The 20,919-nt window shown below is 36.3% G+C and overlaps 1 protein-coding gene across 1 annotated transcript; it reads left to right on the forward strand.

Moving 5' to 3' along the window:
• The first annotated feature begins 1,435 nt into the window (after positions 1–1,435).
• KERA (keratocan) lies at positions 1,436–19,339 on the forward strand. Its single transcript, XM_007165904.2, has 4 exons — positions 1,436–1,673; positions 11,609–11,659; positions 12,978–13,871; positions 18,132–19,339. Exons 3-4 carry the CDS (start codon positions 12,986–12,988, stop codon positions 18,305–18,307), a joined length of 1,062 nt encoding a protein of 353 aa, XP_007165966.1. The 5' UTR covers positions 1,436–1,673; positions 11,609–11,659; positions 12,978–12,985; the 3' UTR covers positions 18,308–19,339.
• Positions 19,340–20,919: the final 1,580 nt, after the last annotated feature.

The following is a 20,919-nucleotide window of genomic DNA, read 5'->3' on the forward strand; positions in this document are numbered from 1 at the left end:
AAGACACGTCTTTTTCTTTTTTTATACTTATTTATTTGGCTGCGCCAGGTCTTAGTTGCCACCTGCAGGATCTTTAGTTGCGGCATGCAAGCTCTTAGTTGTGGCATGCAAACTCTTAGTTGCAGCATGCACGCCGGATCTAGCTCCCCGACCAGGGATCGAACCTGGGCCCCCTGCATTGGGAGCGCAGAGTCTTACCCACTGGACCACCAGGGAAGTGCCCCGAGAGACATTTCTTGAACCAGCTTTTCACTACAATTCCAGTTAGACCTTTCCCTTTAGCGTTCTGACGCTCTTATTCCTTAAAATAGCAGTGATGTTAACGGCTAAACTTTGATGATTGCCAATGTTCTGTTTTATATATTGATTTATACCTAATTTTCAAAACAGCCAAGGAGGTAATGCCATCATTGCCTCTATTTTACTAATGGAAAGGGCTGAGTGAGTGACCCAAAGTCACAGCTAGTTAGGTTCCTGACTCTGGAGACTTTCTTAACCATTATAATCCAGTTCTCACTGAATTCTTGTGTATAGTTGAAGTCAGTGTTTAGCGTCTAATTACATACTATCTTTAGCTATCCTTTAAAAAAATAATTTACCTTCCAGTGAGGAAACTACTACAGCAATGTTTTTATTTAAACCTATTTTTCTCTAACATATTTTAAAATTTGAGGAAAATACAAAAAGTCCATATTCATAGGTGATTTTTGCCCTAAAAGTTTTACTAAATGCCTAAAGTATTTAGTAAAAAGAAAGAAAAAAAAAGGAAAAACCTATCCATAGGGAAGAAATTAATTGGAATATTCAATCCCAGAGAGTAGTTACAATCAGTAGAACTGAAAATTCCTATTGAGATAAATGATAAATATGCTAATGATTAATAATATTAAATATTTTATAACCAAGTCTCACAATGGAGAGAAGAGTTAAGAATTAAATGCTTAAAATTCAAGGGGACAGGTAGCTTAAAATTATTTTGTTAGGGGGTTAAAATTGGACTAAAAGGGCTATGGGAACTATTGACCAAATTTAATTTATCTTCCTCATCATAAAAGCATCCGTTGAGCCCCTATGATATACCAGCACAATGCTGTTAGTCAATAGGGGAAAAAAGGCAGAAAAAGAATTGCCTGCCCTTCTCCCTGTCACCTCTCCACTCCTTCTTCCCGCTGCCTCCAACCTGTGGCTCCAGGAAAATCAAGTGTATCTGAGCTCAACTGTCCAGGGCCACGGGGAAAGCATATGAAAGTGATCCTTCTCGGAATTACAGCTGGAGGCTGCTTGACATATGCCGGCCTCACAGCATACGGGAGACGCTGGGTTAAGCTGTAACAACAGCGCTGCACGCCGCCAGGCAGTAAATGGATTTCAGTTCCGCTTTAATTTCTAATGAACGGCCATGACTACGCCACACCCATCAGCAGGAGGAGACTATTCTGCCGCATTGACAGCCTTGCTTAATGGCTGCCTTCCTGCTTATCACACCTCAGCCTGATTAAACTGTTATATAAAGAGAAATGTTTTTGCAATAAATATCTTTCGGGAATTTCAATCGGGTTCCAAGGCCCAAAAAACAAACAAACAAAAAAAGAATTGCCTGTCATCAAGAAACTTGTAGCCTAGAAGACAGAGAAACAATCACAAATTGTTAGCTGGAATTGAGTCTACATTGGGTAAGTAGGTTCTAACAGGAGCATGTACTTATTTCTAAAGGAGAGTAGTATTGAATGCCCTCGTTGAGGAAGAGATGCTGTGTCTGAGTGTTGTGTTCTACAGGCGGATGGGTGGTAAGGGGATTTTTGTTGAGCAAGCATCATGAGCAAGGCTTGGAGTGAAGATGTAACAGTAAATTCAGAAAACTGCAAAAATCTGGGTAAGGCTACAGCAGAGGGCTTGTGGATGCAGGGTGGGGGAACCCATCAAGACAGAGTCCTGGAATAAGCAAGGGACAACCATGAAGGCTTCTGTGCTGAAAAGTGTCCAGTTCATGCTTTTAATCAGGCAATTACATATTCCTGAGTAAAGGTCTGTCACTTTTTCATCTGTCCCAGCTCCAGACCTTTTTCTTATATGTAGAAAACTGCCCTTGATTGTAATCTTAGTGGGGCTCAGTAGCCCCTCAGTATCTCTTTTCTTCCCAGCCTCATAAAGCCAGGATGGAGCTTATGTCAGGCTTAGCCAAGGAGAGACGTGTTCTTGGCTTAGAATTCATCTGCGGTGGTCCCCAGTGAAGGCTGTTGGTAAGACCCTCTGGTTCCAGTGATAATCAGCAGTAATGGCAGTGCTTCCTGGCCAGATGATTTCTATCTAGTTTTTTAAAGCTTCCTTATCTTCTGCCTGTTTTCCAAGTTCACTCTTCCAGCCTCTTCTCATTTATGTGATTCCACCTATCACTTTCAAAGAAACCCTCTTTTTGTTGAAACACCCGGAATTATTCTCTGGTATTTATAGCCAAGGAGTCTAGTAGAAAAAGATATCAATACGAGAAATCCATTATTGACATCAGATTGTTGGGAAATATGGGGGAATTCACATTGGTTATCTGCATAGCTTAGGTAAAAGGCAGTCAGAACCCTGAAATTATTCAGAGGTAAGAGTCTGGATGACAGTGACCCACAAAAATGGGACATGGCCCCTGTATAGTTACCGGAAATGACACATTTCCTGAGGGTAAGGCTTTGAAAAACCATACAGTGAGTCCCCTACGTACAAACGAGTTCCCTTCCAAGAGCACATTAGTAAGTCCAATTTGTTCATAAGTCCAACAAAGTTAGACACTGATCTGGAAACAGAGGGCCACCCAAGAATTGGCATAGGGATTAGACAATAAAATACAGATGAGAAGGAGTGGTCACGATTCCCAGCCCCACTGAACCTCCTTTGTTTGCTGAAAGAGCCCCACACTCCTTGATTTGTAAAGCAATTCCTTCCTTTTTGGAGATACAACTAGTTCCTCAACTCAAGGCATTAACTTTAGGAGGGAATTTATTCTTTTCATGCCCCATTCCCCTTAACCTTCAATGATTCCCACCTATTATAAGAAGGAGCAACAGGGTATCAATGAGAAAGTAAAATCTAGAGATGGAAATACTGTTATAAATGAACTACAGGAATTACCTAACTTATATTGGCTAAATATTAGAAAAGATGGCTGGAGTCTGAGGGTACTCAACCAAGGAGAGAGAATGATAACATTAGATCAAGCTGAATTAGTTATATGAGTGTACTTTCAGAGACTGTGGATCCATTGACATAGTTTAAGGAGCTGGGAGTCTGTTAGTTTGCTGAAATACCGCAAAATGGAACTCAATGGAAGCATACATTAAATGAAGTTGATTCCTCGGCATAGTATAGAAGCACAAAATAAAAATTTTCACAAAATGGAATTCTTATACTATATGATAAAATGGGTTTTTATCATGTATAATCCACCCAACCATCTTCACCAATTGAGACATATATTGGAGATGGGAATTCCAGTATCTTTAAAAAGACTTTAGTGATGTCCATGAATTGTTGGTGGAAGGCATAGTAATGAAAATTGATTCCCTGATTTCAGTGAGGAAGGGCAAATCTGGAGTGGAAGAGATAATGTAGTGTCATTTAACTACCAATGAGTAAAACAGATATATTTTCCATTAATAGATATTAGTATCAGTACAAAGTCAGAATAGTCTGATCCAAAAAGAACTTAACAGCCAGTTGAGAATTAGATTTCTGGGAATGAAAGAGGTGTGAAGTCCTCTGTAGAGCTATTTGATTTGTGAAATTAATAACCCTCCAGAACTGCTCATCAGAGCCTTGGGTGTGTCATTATGACATAAGATATGGAATTTCTGCCCTTCACTGAATTTTTAAAACTTAGGTAAATCATGGACCTCGAGCCACCAGAATGAAAGAGAGGGCATCTTGTCTTAAATAAGTACTTTGCAATGATATCTCAAGTGTGTGCTACTATTTTTTTTTTTTTTTTACCTAGTCTTTGCCTAAAAGAACAAGAGTTTGTTACCAAATTAACTGTGCCCTGTGAAAGAAAACATGGTTTTGAAACACAACTAATTCCCGGGGACACAGGACACTTCTGCAGTCCACTAGTGAGGGTATTTTGATGTTAAAATGACAAGTGGAGAAGCTACCTTTATCCTTCCCATATTTATTACCCAAGTTCTTGTACAGCTGGAATAGATGACTTCAAAATATGATTGATTCTTACATCAGCTCTGTAACCCATAAAAAAGGAACATTTTGATTGGAAATACGAAGTTGAAAATTGCAGAGCTTTCTACTCCTACAAAAATATTAAATTAATAGCAATAATGCTTCAATAAAAATCAGAAATATTAGTGCCATCTTTAGTGACTTAAAAGTGCAGTGCTAATGATCCTCAGCGGATTCTCATTTGTGTTTAGTAGTGGAAGGATAGTTTGAGAAGATAAAAATGGATTTTCCAAAGTTTAATTAGATGGCAACTTCTGTTGCAACTGCTGTTCCATATGGGGTCCAAATCATTATAGCTCTTAGTACTTTGTATAAAGCAACTGATCTGAATAATGTCTTTCTCCTCTATTCCAATAAACAAAATTACTAGAAGCAGTCTGTTTTATTTCACCAGGCAGGAACAGTAATATAATTTTGCCATACTGTTTCTGGATTGTGTTAACTCCTTGGCTTTGCACCACATTATAGTCTGCAGAAATACCATCTCACAGAACATCATGTGATACAACCTAGAGGGTAAACTTTATTAGCTAGATACATTAATTAGACACTTGAATGCCAGCACATTGGAGCCAAATACAATGGAAGACTATAGGGCTGTCAAGTTACTGATTTATTTTAAAGGTTAAGAGGTCTAAGGAAAGTTGGGCTAGCTCTCTAAAGTGAAGACAGTTTGCTGAACCATGTCTCTATGACCACTAGGAACATGAATAGTCTCTTTGAATTTTGGAGGCCACATATTACTGCATGTGAGTCTGGTGCTGAGAAGCTGTAAGATTTGAGTTTGTCCCATGGCCAGAGAAGGCTCTCCAGACAGCTGAGGTCAAAGTGATCCTGCTACTTATCACTCATCAGATTAAATGATGTTTAAAGGGTTCATAGTAGGTCAGGTTGCTATATGTAGTGTGTGGTAAGCCTTAGTAAGAGAATTAAAACCCTAGCTTTCCAAAGCAAGGATATGCTTATATTTAGCAAATAACTACTGTCCTTTTAAGAAACTGGACCCAAGGGGAAGCTAAACAACAATTTGACGTTAACTACTCATAAACCTAGTATTACCTGACCTATCTAGCCTAATCTCAATTGCTCAGCAGTGCTGATCCGTCAAGTACACGGGGGCTCATGGGGGCTTTCTCTATGACCAGCTGACTAAGAAGAGTATAAATACAATTCTAATTATATAAATTATAATCAAAATTATACGATATATCGGAACAAATTGAGAGTGAAATGCTGCAACAGTATAGGACGGATTGGGATGCCCTGGAAGGCAGTTTGATAAGAAGCCAAGGAGAACAAAAATACTTATTTGACTCAATGGATCTCTTCAACATACTGGAGACATTATGAGTCTAATTCTCACTATTCTGATGAAATGCCTTCTTGTAAGAGACCTCTTCTGAAGTGCTTTGGAGGTGAGCTTTAAACTAATTGGCTTTCAAGTTGCTCACTTCCTGTTATCTTAGTATCCTCTGAAAGCCAGTAGTGCTAAGGTGGAACATTGTAGAAATGGAGAGAGCTTGAGAAGCTGGAGGAGAAAATACATGAAGTATGATATAGAAATTTTAAAGAAGACAAAATTAAGGAAATCTGTTGGAAAGCATAAAAATCTTTTGATAATGGAAATAGAAAAGAAGAGATCAAAGATTTAGTGTAACAAGGAGGTGCACCATCTAAGACTTTCAAAAAGAGAAAATAGAAAAAAATGGATGGACCATATGGACGTGAATTTCCAGATTAAAAGGACTGCCTGGGTACTCAGTGAGTGAGTGAAATACACCCTCTCAAGACATATTGTTGTAATAGTTCAGAAGCTGAAGATGAAAGGAAAATCTCAAAAGTTTAATGAGAGCAAAAAAGGTCACATTCTAAAAACTGAAAATTACAATTTTATTAACCTTTTCTATTTCAACTCAAGAAGCAACAAGACAATCACTTTCTTGAGTATCTTCAAAATTTGGAAGGACCATTATTTCAAATTAGAATTGTATCTAGTCGAAATATCAGTTAAGCGTATGGGCTGAGTAAACACATTTTTATAAACGTGACTTCACACATACACAAAAAAAGAGAAGTAACTCATGTGCACAGGAAGTGATCAGAAGCTGTGTTCCCCCAATGCTGTGGAGTTAACCAAGAAAGAACAGAACACAAGATTCAGAAAGTAACAAGGGATCTAACCCAGGAGATGGGTGAAGGAAGTCCAGGACCACAACAATCTCACTGGACCAGAGACCAAGGATTCTATTATTCATAAATGTACTTTAAAAGACAGTACTTTGTCAGAGACAGCTGATTTTGTTGTTTGGTTTTTTTTCTTTGACATATCGTTGATTTACTATGTTGTGTTAGTTTCAGAGGTACAGCAAAGTGATTCAGTTATACATACATATATCTATTCTTTTCCATTATAGGTTATTATAAGATATTGAATTTGCATTAGTTTTGACACCTTAGGTAAGCTTAGTTAACATTTGAAGAAATCTTATAATGGAGACTCACTTCATGAATTTTTTAAATATTTGGTGCAAAATAAAGGCCTGTTATGTAACATACAGTTGAACTTATTTTCATCAAACTTAACACCTCTTTGTAGGTTGTAGGGGAAGATTCCTATAGCCCTCATTAATTATGAGTCAACTGAAATGTACCATAAAGAACTTAAAAATTGTCATTTACCAAATTTGCTTAGGTTGGTTTACAACAGCAAGCAAACTAGATTGAAGTAGGAGGATATGGAATTCCAGAAGAAATATCTCCCAGGAGAAAAAAGTGAACTTAATATTTCTGTTTTTTTTTTTTTTAATGAACACTTTTACCATGTTCTAGGTGCTTTAAAAATACTAACCCATTTAATTTTCATAACAATCCTATGAGGGGGTATTATTACTATGATTATTTATATTATTATTATCCTTAATTTACAGATGAGAAGACTAAGGCAAAGATAAATAATTGTTCAATTTTTCACAGCTAGTAAATAAGAGAGATTTATTCAAGCCCAAGCAGATCTGACTTTTAACCAGCACACTATGTTACCCTACCCTCTGGGTGCAAAATATTTCCAAAATGGTTTTATAATTCTGTTTGAGGAATTATTCTGTTTTGGAAAATATTAGTGACATAGATATATATGTATAGAGAACTTCACATATATATGTATGTGTGTGTGTATATATATATATATATATATATATATGGCAAATAAGTGCAATACAATGAAGGAATTAAAATAATTTTGCACTGTTTTCTTCAGCAGTAAACAATATTTATATTATGTAATAACATGCAGTAAATATTTAATCAAAGTTTGTGGTATACATACATTAGGAGTTATTGAAAGGAATAATGGTTGCAGGTGGGGTAAGAGTGGGAATGAGCAAATGTGCTAAATCTTTATCTAATGGGGGGGGTGGAAGGGAGGTCCAAGAGGGAAGAGATATATGTATACATATAACTGATGCACTTCATTGTACAGCGGAAACTAGCACAACATTGTAAAGCAATTATACTCCAATAAGAAAATAAAAATAAAAAAATAAAAGAAAATAGTTGATGTTTAAAATTGATAAGTTAAACAAAAAGTACAAGCAAGGACATTGAAGTAAATATTAAAAGAAATCCATAACAGAGTTGAAAACAATGGCCTCTTGGGAGCGGGACTTACACCGAAGTGTGGGGTGGGGGATTGCTTGGTTCATTATCAGTTTTGTAGTAATTTTGACCTTTTAAATGTGGCATTGCTATATTTTAAATGTATTATTTTGAAAAAATGTAAATGCACATGTATATGCATGTGTGTCAGCTATATATTTTAGTGGATTCCTTTTATATTTTTAAATATTTTGACAGAATTTAGTTAAACAGGCTAAAATTGATCTATGAAGAGAAAATTATTTCTCTTAGTAAACGTATAGTCAGTTGAACATAAACATATGTCCTGGGAGCACCTAACAGCCCAACTATTGTTAACATAGAATCATCAGATACATATGCCAACAAATTTGAAATCCTACTAGAGTTTCGTGTCTTTTATACCTTTATGCATCGCCTTCTTTTTTTAAATGTCAACGATCTTTAGGAATGCAACAAGACAAATTCCCCAGTCTAAGACAGTTTAGCAAAGCATCCTCCCTTTTACTAAGAAGTAGAAACAAGATAAGCAAATAGGAAACATCAAAACGTGCTAACAGAAGGAAAAGAGGTTAAGCCAACAAGACTTTAACTCCATCTCAAGTTTCTAGGACTTCTCTCATGGAGGCCAAGATACCAACTATCACATTCTCTGCTGAAAGAAATTTATGGGCCTTCTGACATGTTCACCTTCATTATCTTCTTTGATTTTCAAACAACCTTTCATAGTAGTCAGAACAGGTGAATTATGGGTAGACTTAGGCTTATGATGGTTAAATAACCTGTGCCCGCACAAACAGCTAGTAAGATGCAACAGGAAAACTCTAACTCACATTTATTTTACCATATTTTGAAGGTTCTTCACTATATTCCTATTCACATAGTAGTTATGCTGATCAAAAAAATCATAATTATCAAAATGATACATGTGCCTTATGTGTTTATTTGTTCATTTGCTCATTTGCTAAATGGTTATTGGATACCTACCATGTCCAAAGCCCCAGGGACTTCTAAAATATTAGTCTGTCATTAGAAGGACAATTTCAAAGCCACATCGTTACACATTAGGCTTCATTTTTCCCTCTTAGCAGAGTCAGATAAGACTGGGCAGAGTCTTCCATTAATTCTTATAACAACTAGCATGACTCAGAGGTTCGCACCATTGTCTTAATTTAATTTATTGAACTTCCTCTTAAACAGTCCTAATGAAGAGTTAAATCCCCATCCTTCAGGAATCAGTAATCAAAGAAGGGTAGATTGAATTGTTATGGGAAAAATTAAGACATAGACAAACAGAGATTATACTAACAGTGGAAGACATCCTATATTTTAGTCTGGAAACAATGATACCAAACCTGGCAAACATTGTAGATGATCATTTTTATTTATATCATGTCTCCCAGGGTCCTTAAAATGTGATTGCTATCATATGCTCACAAAATGAGAAGGAAGAGTTGAGAATGATTTCCAGATTTCTGGTTCAGGAGACTGAATAAGATGATAGTGTCACTCAAAAGTATAAAGTGACAAGAGCAGTTAAAGGGAGATAGTGAATTTCATTTTAGATACATGGCTGTGGGACCTGCAGCAGGAGATGTCTAGAAAGCAAGTGGATACACACATTGGAGTGCAGGTTTTCTTCTGGAGGCTAGATTGAAGAAAGAGCCCCAGGAGTCATCATAATAAAGGGAATGGTTAAAACCTTGGAATCGTTTAAAAATCTTTGAGATCTTAGAATCTCAAAGAGACTTAAATGCTAGAAAAGCTTTTTAAAAAACTGTTAGAGGAAACAGAGAGCTTCAGAACATAGATAGAGAGAAGTCACAAGGAAAGGGGAGGAAAAACTAGGAGAGAATGTAGTCCAAGAAACATTTTATTAAAGGGGTGGGTCTGCATTGCCAAAAGTCACAAGTCAAGTAGGTGAAACACTAAAAGACTTCAATAGATTAGTAAATATGAAGGTTATTGCTTTTTTGTTGTTGTTGTTGTTAGAGCAATGTGAGGGAAGCGGAGGGATTAGAAACCTTATTTTGATGGGTGAATCATGGGTGGAATGGTGAATAAGAAACAGAAATTGGAGGCAGCCAGTGTACAACTAATTTTCCTACACTGGACATGTAGCAAAATTTGTGTAATAGAATTAAGAAATGACTAAAATAAGTTTGGCTAAAAAAGAAAATTAAGAAATAAGAGAGTAGCTAAAGGGGGTCATGCAGATTCAGAGATCATCTGTTGTTTTATACTGAGGGTTTAGAAAAAGAAGAAAGAGAAAAGGAAAAATGGAGTAGAGAGAGGAGATCATTGTTGTGACAAAAGCAAATTAACACTTGATTTTTTTTCTTAAAATATGATAGGAGTGTACCTGTTGGGCTACTAAGAGATCATGTTTGAATTTGATCTTAAGCTATCAAGGCCCTGAAAATTAAAGGTATTTTTCAGTTGAGAGTGTAGGGCTAATGCTACAGAAAGGCTAACATTTCCTAATCATTTACAACAAATTAGGGCCAACCTTGCGAGGTAGTCCAGCAGTATGTTGTAGATGACAAAACTGTGTTTAGGAGAAAGGAAGTAGGTGGTTCAGAAAAAGTTTTTTGAGTCCAGTGCTCTCCCCTCTTCACTGTGTTCTATCTTTGATAATATTTATGTAGGCAGTGTTGAATGAGTCATATCAATACAACTCCCTTTTCCCAGAATAAGATAGATTTTGAAAAACAAAATGATTACAATCAATCAGCAGGGTAATATCTGAAAATGAGATTTTCAAAACTTTTTGTCTTTCCTTAAGAGGCATACCATTTTTTTTCCTCAAATACAAGAACTGGAAGACATATTATCCTAAACTTGTATGTTAAAGAAAAACAAAACAGGGCAGCAGAATGTCCTATAATGGCCTAAATGCAAAACATCTGTTATAATGCAGGAAAGAAAAATCTCATTTTAATAATTATTTGGAATAAAGCTCCCAATCTGAAATAGAGAGACAAAAATTATTTCTATAAAAGTTATTTCTATACACCATATTTAGTGCCAACATCAGGTAGAGCTTTCCTGATTTCACTTTAAAATTTTTCAAATACATTTTTTATCTTTTTCCCCTTGACCAAAAACAATATCTCTAAATAGAATCCCAGCATCTGTTTTATACAAAAAAATGAATAAAATATTTCCATATGAACAGAAAACACTGGTCTTTATGTCTTTGTATCCAATTTTTAAAAAAGATCATCTAGAGAAAAATGCTTTAAAATCTTTTTGTTGTAGTTGAAATCAAAACTGCTTTTAGTTTCTTGCTGTTAGATCAGGTCTCCAGATCAGTGCATTACAATATCTTTGGGACTGTGAACTCAGAGTGAAAGTTGCACTGAATTTTGTTATAGGTTCTTGAGATTAAAGTCAGAATTTCCTGTGCTGGGCTACCTAGGTACTGAGGTGCTGTGGTTGTTGGAGGGGTTAAAGCTGGAGCCATGGATGCATATATATTAGGGAGGATTCACAAAAACACGACAGTAGAGCCTGGGTCAGTCCATTACTATGAATGAGCAGTGACCAATAGAAAGGGACGAGGAAGATCCAAGAAAACTGAGGTAAGCGGTGTTCTGAAGCTCTGTCAAAGTGGAAACAATAGATCAAAGGTGTTCATGGTGACTGGTCAGAGGAGGTTTTATTTTTTCTTGTAGGAGGCTAGACAACATAAAATAAAAACAAATTCTTCTAGTCAAAGTTTTTTGTTTTTTGTTTTTTTCTTAACTGATTTTAGCAAACTTCAGATCCAGACACAGGACTCAGCGATACATTCCTGGACAGCAAGGTAAACTATTTTACGCTTTTCAAAACTCTTAAAGTTAAGAATTCAAAGTTATGATTCATCAGAGGCAGGGTTACAGCTTCAACAACTAAAGCAAATCCCTTTTCTGAAAAAAAAAATAATGTTTTAATGTGTCTCTGTTGGAAGATGACCAGAGCAGTGTTCTGCAATCGCAAGAAATTTGACAGCTTGCGGAAGCTGCCCTGCGCTTGTCATTTCCCTCGATTTAGTGGCAAAATCGAAAGATCAGCATTTCTAAATGATGCTGATTTTATCTCTTCCTAAGGAATCAGTGAAATTTATTTAGTCTTTATTACCAAGTGTTTGCACTAAATGTACATTGATAAGAACATTATTGTTATATAGATATATATTATTTTCCTGTTAGGATAGTTCTTTGTTCCCATAACCTTGTTGAAACTCAACGGGGAGGATTTATGTCTTTTAAATGTATCACATATCAGTGTTAACCTTTGCTCTGTTAGCATCCATACTGAAAATATGGAGGTCCACCTGTATCCTGAGTATGTTCTTTGTTTTGTTTTGTTTCTTATCAACCATAGTAACACCGCTTACTTATGTAAGTGTGATATATATCTGTATCAACCTCTATAGCTGTATCTATAGAGAGAGAGTTTCATAATCCAAATTTCTTGGCTAAACAACTTGATCCTCTACTTAAAATATTAGAAGTCTTTCCCTAAACCCCCAAAATAAAACTTACCTGAGAAGTTGAGCAACAGAGCAAGAGATTAATCACAAATTTTTCTTCAAATCCTAAAATTTTCCTTCACAAAAAATTGCTAAAATGTTTTTGATCTCTCTATTTCTTTGGTTGAAGGGCCAAAGAGCCTGGGAAATCTCATCCAGATGTTCTGCTCATTTAGGAGTAAAAGTGAAAGCATATGCCAACTTCTTAGGAACAACATAGACTCTAAATCTGAGTTATTAAAAGGTCACTTTTTTTGTACTCGTGTGTTCAACTCTGGATTTCAGTTAACTTCCTTGCATTAAATAGCTTGAAATGGAAAAGCACTTAAGAGTTCCTAAAATTTGCTTTTTCTGTCTTGGTTTTCATTGTGATTGGGTTAAAACCAGAAAGTTACAAGTTGGTGAGTCAGTTTCAGTGTTTGCAAAAATGCTTTGCAGATAGTGCCCACTAAATAGATGGGTATTCGTTGATAAATATGTATAAAATGCTGACATGTCTTTACCTCCCCGCCCCCCCTTGAAGAAGCAATGTTTATCGATCATTTTGGTGCATGCAGTTATCTAAAGGTCAAGATCTTTAAACTTCTAACAATTGCATCCCTTACTCTAGGTACTAAAATGGCAACCACAATCTGTTTCATCATCTGGGTGTTATTCATAACAGATACTGTATGGACTCGAAGTGTGAGACAGGTTTATGAGGCAAGTGATCCAGAAGACCGGATGGTGCATGACTTCCATTGTCCCAGGGAATGTTTCTGTCCCCCCAGTTTCCCTACCTCTTTGTACTGTGAAAACCGGGGTCTCAAAGAAATCCCTGCTGTACCATCAAGGATCTGGTATCTTTATCTTGAAAACAACCTGATAGAAACCATTCCTGAGAAGCCATTCGAGAATGCCACCCAGCTGAGATGGATAAATCTAAACAAGAACAAAATAACCAACTATGGAATTGAAAAAGGAGCCCTGAGCCAACTGAAGAAGCTGCTTTTCTTATTTCTGGAAGATAATGAGCTAGAGGAGGTACCTTCTCCATTGCCAAGAAGTTTAGAACAATTACAATTAGCTAGAAACAAGGTGTCCAGAATTCCTCAAGGGACCTTTAGCAATCTGGAGAACCTGACCCTTCTTGACCTGCAGCACAATAAACTATTAGACAATGCCTTTCAAAGAGACACCTTTAAAGGACTCAAGAACCTCATGCAGCTAAATATGGCTAAGAACTCCCTGAGGAATATGCCACCAAGATTACCAGCCAATACTATGCAGCTGTTTTTAGACAACAATTCCATTGAAGGAATACCAGAAAATTATTTTAATGTGATTCCTAAAGTGGCCTTCCTGAGACTCAACCACAACAAATTATCAGATGCTGGCCTCCCTTCTAGTGGTTTTAATGTATCATCAATTCTAGATCTTCAACTGTCTCACAATCAACTCACAAAGGTCCCCAAAATCAGTGCTCATCTGCAACACCTTTACCTCGATCATAACAAAATTAAAAGTAAGTAACCATCAGGGTGTGTCTTTGACTAAGATATTCATGGTTATTAAATTTATTCTATATCTTCTTTAAGAATATCAATAATGTTCGTTTTCTCTCCAGCTCTCGTGCCCTTAGATTTTTTTTTTAGTGTATTTTCAAGTTTTGTCTATTCACAGACAGTGTCAATGAACCAAGAAGTTCAAATGTTCAAATTGCAAATTGAAAAGTGGATTTTAGTAATCTACAGAGGGCTATTACCTGTTGGAGAAACTAAATGTCTCTATCTTCTTTTACTCTGAGCAGATTCTGATGATATTTCTGCCTCAGTGGGCAGACTTATTGAAGAAACTGTACCAGCCACAAGCAACCTCATGAATAGTAATAGAAGGAATATGATTTAGGAGGTATCAGGAAGGGACCTCTGTCCTAAAACCTACAGGACAGCTGATGCCTACAATCACCCTAGTTAGAATTTCTGCTTTAGATCAGTGGGTTTCTCAAACGTTAGAGTACACAGATGGGTGGCCCCATCACAGAGTTTCTGATTGAGAAGGTCTGGTGGGACCTGAGACTTTTCATTTCTAGCAAGTTTCCTAGGGATGCTGAGATTGATGTTCTGGGGACCATACATGGGAAACGTTGTACTTTAAGGCTTTGCTCAATTGAAATTGAAACAAATGTCCCTGGAAGTTGGCAATTCCTTAGGACTAATGGCAGTCAACAAGGTAGAATACACACTCCTTTCCTGAAAATAGCTTTTTTTTTTTTTTAACATCCTTATTGGAGTATAATTGCTTTACAATGGTGTGTTAGTTTCTGCTTTATAACAAAGCGAATCAGCTATATGTATACATATGTCCCCATATCTCCTCCCTCTTGCATCTCCCTCCCACCCTCCCTATCCCACCCCTCTAGGTGGTCACAAAGCACCAAGCTGATCTCCCTGTGCTATGCAGCTGCTTCCCACTAGCTATCTATTTTACATTTGGTAGTGTATATATGTCAATGCCACTCTCTCACTTCGTCCCAGCTTACCCTTCCCCTGCCCCGTGTGAGAGATGAGTGCAAAGTGTCTTGGAGGCAGGGGTGCCATGAAGGGGAGAAGTGGTTATAGAAAGAAGGGGCTGGAGACGTTAAAGGCAAACTTAGCATCTTCACAATTACACCTGAGACCAGGCTGACTCAGGTGTAGAAGTAGACAATATCTTGGTCCAGCTACAGGGGGTGATACCAGCCTGGCAAGTATCCATGCATGCTCCAGCCTAGCAAAAGCCCTTTAGGAAGCTAATCTCGAAGAGGCTTCTGAACAACCTTACAAAATACATTCCTAAAATGAGAATCAATTGGATGGTTTGCAGGAAAATGACACAGATAATTGTCAGAAGGTTGTGCTGCCTGCTTATTACTCACTAAACTTTTCATTAAGCAAATAATTACATAAACATCCAACCTATAAGAATAGACTATTTTGCACTGGGTATTCTTCAGTTTTTCTATATATATATATATATTTTTTTTTTCAACAGCAAACTTGAGCATAAAATCCATGAGCAGGCTGCTCCCACAGCAGTGGTTTTTTTCCATGGTGATGAGACACATTGTTTAATCTTGTAGTTAAAGCAAAAGATGCAACAGGAAAAAAAAAATGTTAATAGCTGAATCTGTGCACTGAACCAAGTAGTACAGCAGCCAATATCAACCTAAATAAATGTAATTTTTTCCTGATGAAAGTTCTGTGCTTCTACAGGTGCATTCCTTACCTGACAACAAAAGTCCCATAGACATTTGATGTAGGAAGTTAATTTAAAGGGATTCCACATAGAGCCCTATTTGTGAATTGGGAATTCCCCTGAAGTGGGAACTTGAGAATGAGAGTGTTCAGGAGTGAGGTAGCAAAATTCAACACATGGTTGGGCACCTATGCTAGGTACTTACATAGTTTTACAAAGTTACACAAAGAAGAGGACTCTCTTCTTCCTCCACTTTTATTTTAGAGGGTTTTTTTTTCAAAGTTTTCTCATATATTTCTATTTTCCAATCATTCTCATACCTTAATGTGCATCAGAATCACCTGGAGGGCTTATAAGACACAGGCTGCTGGGCTCCAGCCTCTGGGTTTGCGACCTAATAGGTATGGGGTGGGGTCTAACCATGCAGTTCTCAGGTAGTATTGATGCTGTTGGTCCAGGGACCACACTTTAAGAACCCCAAATTAATCATCAAAAGAACCTTGTGTGCTGTTATTAGGAATTTCTGAAGAAAGAAAAACTGAGGCTCAACTAAGTGAGGCTATTTTTCCAAGGACAAAGGATAAGTATAATAGCCAGGACCTGAACCTAAGGTTTCCCATATTAGGTGTTTTTTCCCCCACTCCAACATTATTATCATAGCACATTTTTCTTCGATGCCTAGAATATGAGACTTAAGACAAATTTCTATCAGTAGAGGTAAAAATCGTTTTCACAGCAACAACGTCAACAAAGAGAAATTGATTTACTTGCTGCTTAATGTAGATATCAAGCATGGTCCTTTCTATATTCCAAGAAAAGAAATGGAAAAGAAGAATTGCCCTGGCAAGAGTTCTTGGCTCACCATTATATCACAATGCATTAAAATAACTGCTAAAGTACTTAGTTCTTCTTACCTCATAATCTAGTCTAGTTGTTAATGAAGTGGTTGCCAAGAAACATACCTCTTATATGAAGAGTTCTCAGAATTTATAGGACAGTGAACTTTTCTTATCCAAAATAATGGAAATATTTATTTCTTCTGAACACCTTAGGGGACTTCTTTAAATTTGACAAAAATGTTATCTATTTGAACAAGTTACTTCTTGGTACTCTCAGAAACATTGTAATTACTTTATGAAAATATAATTAAATTTAGAATGCTTGTTTTTACATTCTATTTATTCACACATGCATGGGTTATGGGTCATGAGGGTGATAAGGGTAGGAGATAACACATCAGAAAGGACATAATCTCTCCAGCAGGCAAGGGACCCTGTGTAGTAGGAAAGGGACGAGGCTGGGACTCTGCTCTGCCACTTACTTGCTGAAATACCTGGTGCACATTGCCTTACCCGTCTGAACCACTATTTCAGCAATGCCCAGGTGGGGAGAATAATAATGTTGCCCAATACAGGTTGTGTCATGATAAGGTTATAATATATGTAAGAAAAAATACCTTGATGAACACAAATCTGCTATACAGAGTCATTATTTTTAGCAAGTTGAATTCACAAAATGGCATAAGATCAGAGCAAAGCACCCGTGCTGTAAGCATAAAATCCTTCAGAACAAGTCAGTGTGCACCAACAGGACACAAAAGGAAGGTCATTGCCAAAGTTAGTTGGGTCTTATCTTCTAAGGGAAGATCTCTTCCTCAAAACAGTTTCAAAATAGGATTTAAAAGGAGTACATGAATCCACGGTTGAGATCAGCTATTATGCACACTTGTCAGAATTTCGCTGGTTTAAGAGTCTTTCTCTCCTGAATGCTCCTAAACTTCAGTATAGACATTGATGCCAAGGGCTCTGATCCAAGGCAGGTGCACGATTTCTCACATCTTAACCAGATGAAAAGGCTGACGGGATAGTTCCTGGTTTGAAATTTTGTAATTCAGTGCTTGGCAAATGCTTCCTTTCCAATTAAATACACTTAAGTATGGAGATTCAAGGTTGTTCTCTGCAAATATCACATATATAAAGTTATATTAATTGCACTTAAAAAAGAACTTATCATCATGTACTGCTAGTTTGAGTGTTTGCATTTTTTTAAGGTAACTTTCAAGCACGTTCTCTAAGAATAGACTGGCTTTCTTCCTTTGCATCCATCTACTCCATTCCACCATGCACCTACCCATTCTTTCAGTACCAACTCTGAACCATTGTTTCCACCTCTAATGCCCAAATACTACCTTTCTCATTCTACAGTAATCAAATCATGCCTTATCTGGCTTGCTAAAGGAAGAAGACAAGTGATATACACCTTTGTTTCCATCCCAACTTTTAACAATATGTCCTTTCTAGTGCTCTGTATTAAGCATAGCAAAATATGGACTGAGATGACTCTGTGTACATTGCACATTTTTTCAGGTGTTACTTCTGTAAAACAGATATGCATAACTTCCAGCTTACACAAAAAAGTTTGTCTCTCTGCCACTTTCATAGACCAGGCCACTAGACCCTCCGTAGGACTGTTATAATAGCTCTTGGTCTTCCCATCCTTAGTCTCTTGTATCCCAGTTCATTTATTCACGCTTTCTTTGTCTCCGTAGATGTGAATGTCTCTGTAATATGTCCTACCACTCCTATCACATTGCCTGCGGAACATGATTCCTTCAGTTATGGACCTCATCTTCGCTACCTCCGTCTGGATGGAAATGAAATCAAACCACCAGTCCCAATGGATTTAATGATCTGCTTCAGGCTCCTTCAGGCTGTCATTATTTAAACATGTCTTCAACAATCTAAAATTGATTTAATGAGTTCATATTTCTGACCTGAAATTTGGTTACCATTCATAGGTTTAAGATAAAAATCACTTGTCTAATGGCTTATGGCCACCATTTTTATTTGTATGGCTTACTTTTTTTCTATTCAAAGTTGCTTTTCTCCATGATATGTAGCACAGCCTGCTTCTCTTTAATTAATAAAATAGACACAGAGTTAAGATAGTTTATCAACTCAAAGATAGTTCCTTTTTGTCTCTCTCACAGCTTATTAATACCAAATAATACAAATACATTGTGATTCAATAGGAAGGATATATTTGTTTGCAAATGTTCAAAATTGCTTATGCAGATATTATATTCACAGTATAAACACAACATCTAACAAGAGGTAGGAATTTCTAGAGAAAATGAAAAAATGAGATATTTCTTTATCATAATTATAAAGAAATAATTAAATTCAGATTGTTAAGTAACATTTGTAAGTATAAGTTTGGTATTTAGCTCAAGAATGGGTATGAAATGCATCGAATACTTTATAACAAGAAAATTCTAGTCATTTAATATCAAATAACAGAGCAATAGTCATTTTTAGTTCATTACTATTTCTTATACCTGCTGTTCTTAGATGTAGTACAGTGTACTTTAGCAATTAAAGTTCTACATTTATTGTAACACATTTCTGACAGAATCTTAGTGTTTTAACACTTGAAATCCACTTGAATTGCAAATTGTTCAGTCCTTATATTTGCCAGTGCTTTTTGGATTCCTTAAATAAAAAGAGTGAATGCTTTCTAACAAAACAGAAGTAAAATATTTATTTCAGGAGGCTTATTCACAAGTGTTATTAAGAATATATTTTTAATAAAAAGTGTTATAGTAACAATTAGTTCCATTTTTCTAGCATGAATACATTAAAATAAATTTTCTCCTACCCATTTTCCTCTTTTATCCAGTGAACACAAGAAAAAATTTATATTCTAATCACTTGACATAATATACCTGTTTCTCATGAGTCAAAAACAAAACAAAATAGGATTTTGTTAAGTAACAAAGTATAGTTTTCTTATATTCCTGATTTTGTTAGGTATATGTTATTAACAATAAATATTCCATATAGATTAATACATCTATTTATATATATTTTTCCAGACATTATTCTGAAAAATTCTATAAATATATTTCCTTGGAAAAAGGATCATATACATTTGTGAATCACCACGTTAATGAAAGCCCAACATGTTACTTTAATCCAAGGCTTCTCAGAAAACTAATATGTTATTTTGTTATGTGAATTCCCAAGAAGAAAATATAATGTGCAGGACTGCCTATGTATTTTCATACCAAAATTTATTTGGGGGTGGGAGGAAAGAACAATGAACATATATTGAACAGTTTTTTAATGCTGGCTGAAGGCAAGACATTAAGAAAAAGAATAAGTTTAAAATACTTCAAAGCACATAAAGAAATTATGAAAATAATGTCATAAAATTATGTCATAAAAATACAGGTAATCAGATATCATTAGGCTGGGGGAAAAGAATATGTTAAGAGAAACATAATAACTTTAAATATTTGAAAACTTGCTATGTGAAAAGGGGGATGACACATATTCCAGGAAGCTCCAAAATGAAAGTAAGTAGAACATATGAGTGAAATTTATAAGGACCCATATTTCATAGCTAGCTAAGGAAGAATTTTCTAATATTTGATCAGAGTCACCCAGCGATGGAAGCAGCTTTTCCTAAGGTACAGTTACCTACCACTGAAACTGTTCAGAGAGACGATTCAAGAGAAAGGATATAGCACAGGGAATTATACCCATTATCTTGTAATAACCTATAATGGAATATAATCTGCAAAAATACTGAATCACTATGCTGTACACCTGAAACTAACACAATATTGTAAATCAACTAAACTTCAATTAAAAAAAAAATGAGAGAAAGGATGTGAAAAGAATTCCTGATCTGAAAGCAAAATTGTAAAATGTTCTTTTTAGACCTTTTCAACTCTAAGAATTTTCAGCCTTCCTTTTTTTCTTTCTTTCTTTCCTTCCTGTCTTTTTTCTTTATTTCATAAAATATATATTGAGTGTCATATATATAATAGACCAGGGGTCCCCAACTGGTCCTTGGCCTGTTAGGAACTGGGCCGCACAGCATGAGGTGAGCGGCGGGTGAGCGAGCGAAGCTTCATTCTCTGCTCACCATCGCTCACATTACCGCCTGAACCATCCCCCCTCACCACCTGGTCCATGGAAAAGTTGTCTTCCACGAAACCGGTCCTTGGTGCAAGAAAGGTTGGGGACCGCTGTACTAGACTATACTACACACAGGGAATATAACAGTGTGCATGATTTATACTACAGTGGATGAGACACAAATTAGCTACATAATCACAAAAATACGTAAAATTTCATCTGTGATAAGTTATATTAACAGAGAGCTGCATGGTGCAAAGGAATTTGAAAGGAGGATTCCCTAAAGAAATAATGGTTAAGGAAACACATAAAGCATGAGAAGTATTTAACCACACAGACTGAAAGGGAAGAATATTCCACGCCACGTTTAAAGAGTCTAGTCCTAAGAACAATCTGTAAGTCACTGAAGAG

The sequence above is a fragment of the Balaenoptera acutorostrata genome, chromosome 11 (assembly GCF_949987535.1).
Source record: "Balaenoptera acutorostrata chromosome 11, mBalAcu1.1, whole genome shotgun sequence".
Classification (NCBI taxonomy): domain Eukaryota; kingdom Metazoa; phylum Chordata; class Mammalia; order Artiodactyla; family Balaenopteridae; genus Balaenoptera; species Balaenoptera acutorostrata.

Coding starts and splice junctions, on each gene's coding strand:
- KERA (XM_007165904.2), top strand. CDS start 12,986: ATGGCAACCACAATCTGTTTCATCATCTGGGTGTTATTCATAACAGAT. Junction 13,872..18,131: donor CGATCATAACAAAATTAAAA/GTAAGTAACCAT, acceptor TTGTCTCCGTAG/ATGTGAATGTCTCTGTAATA.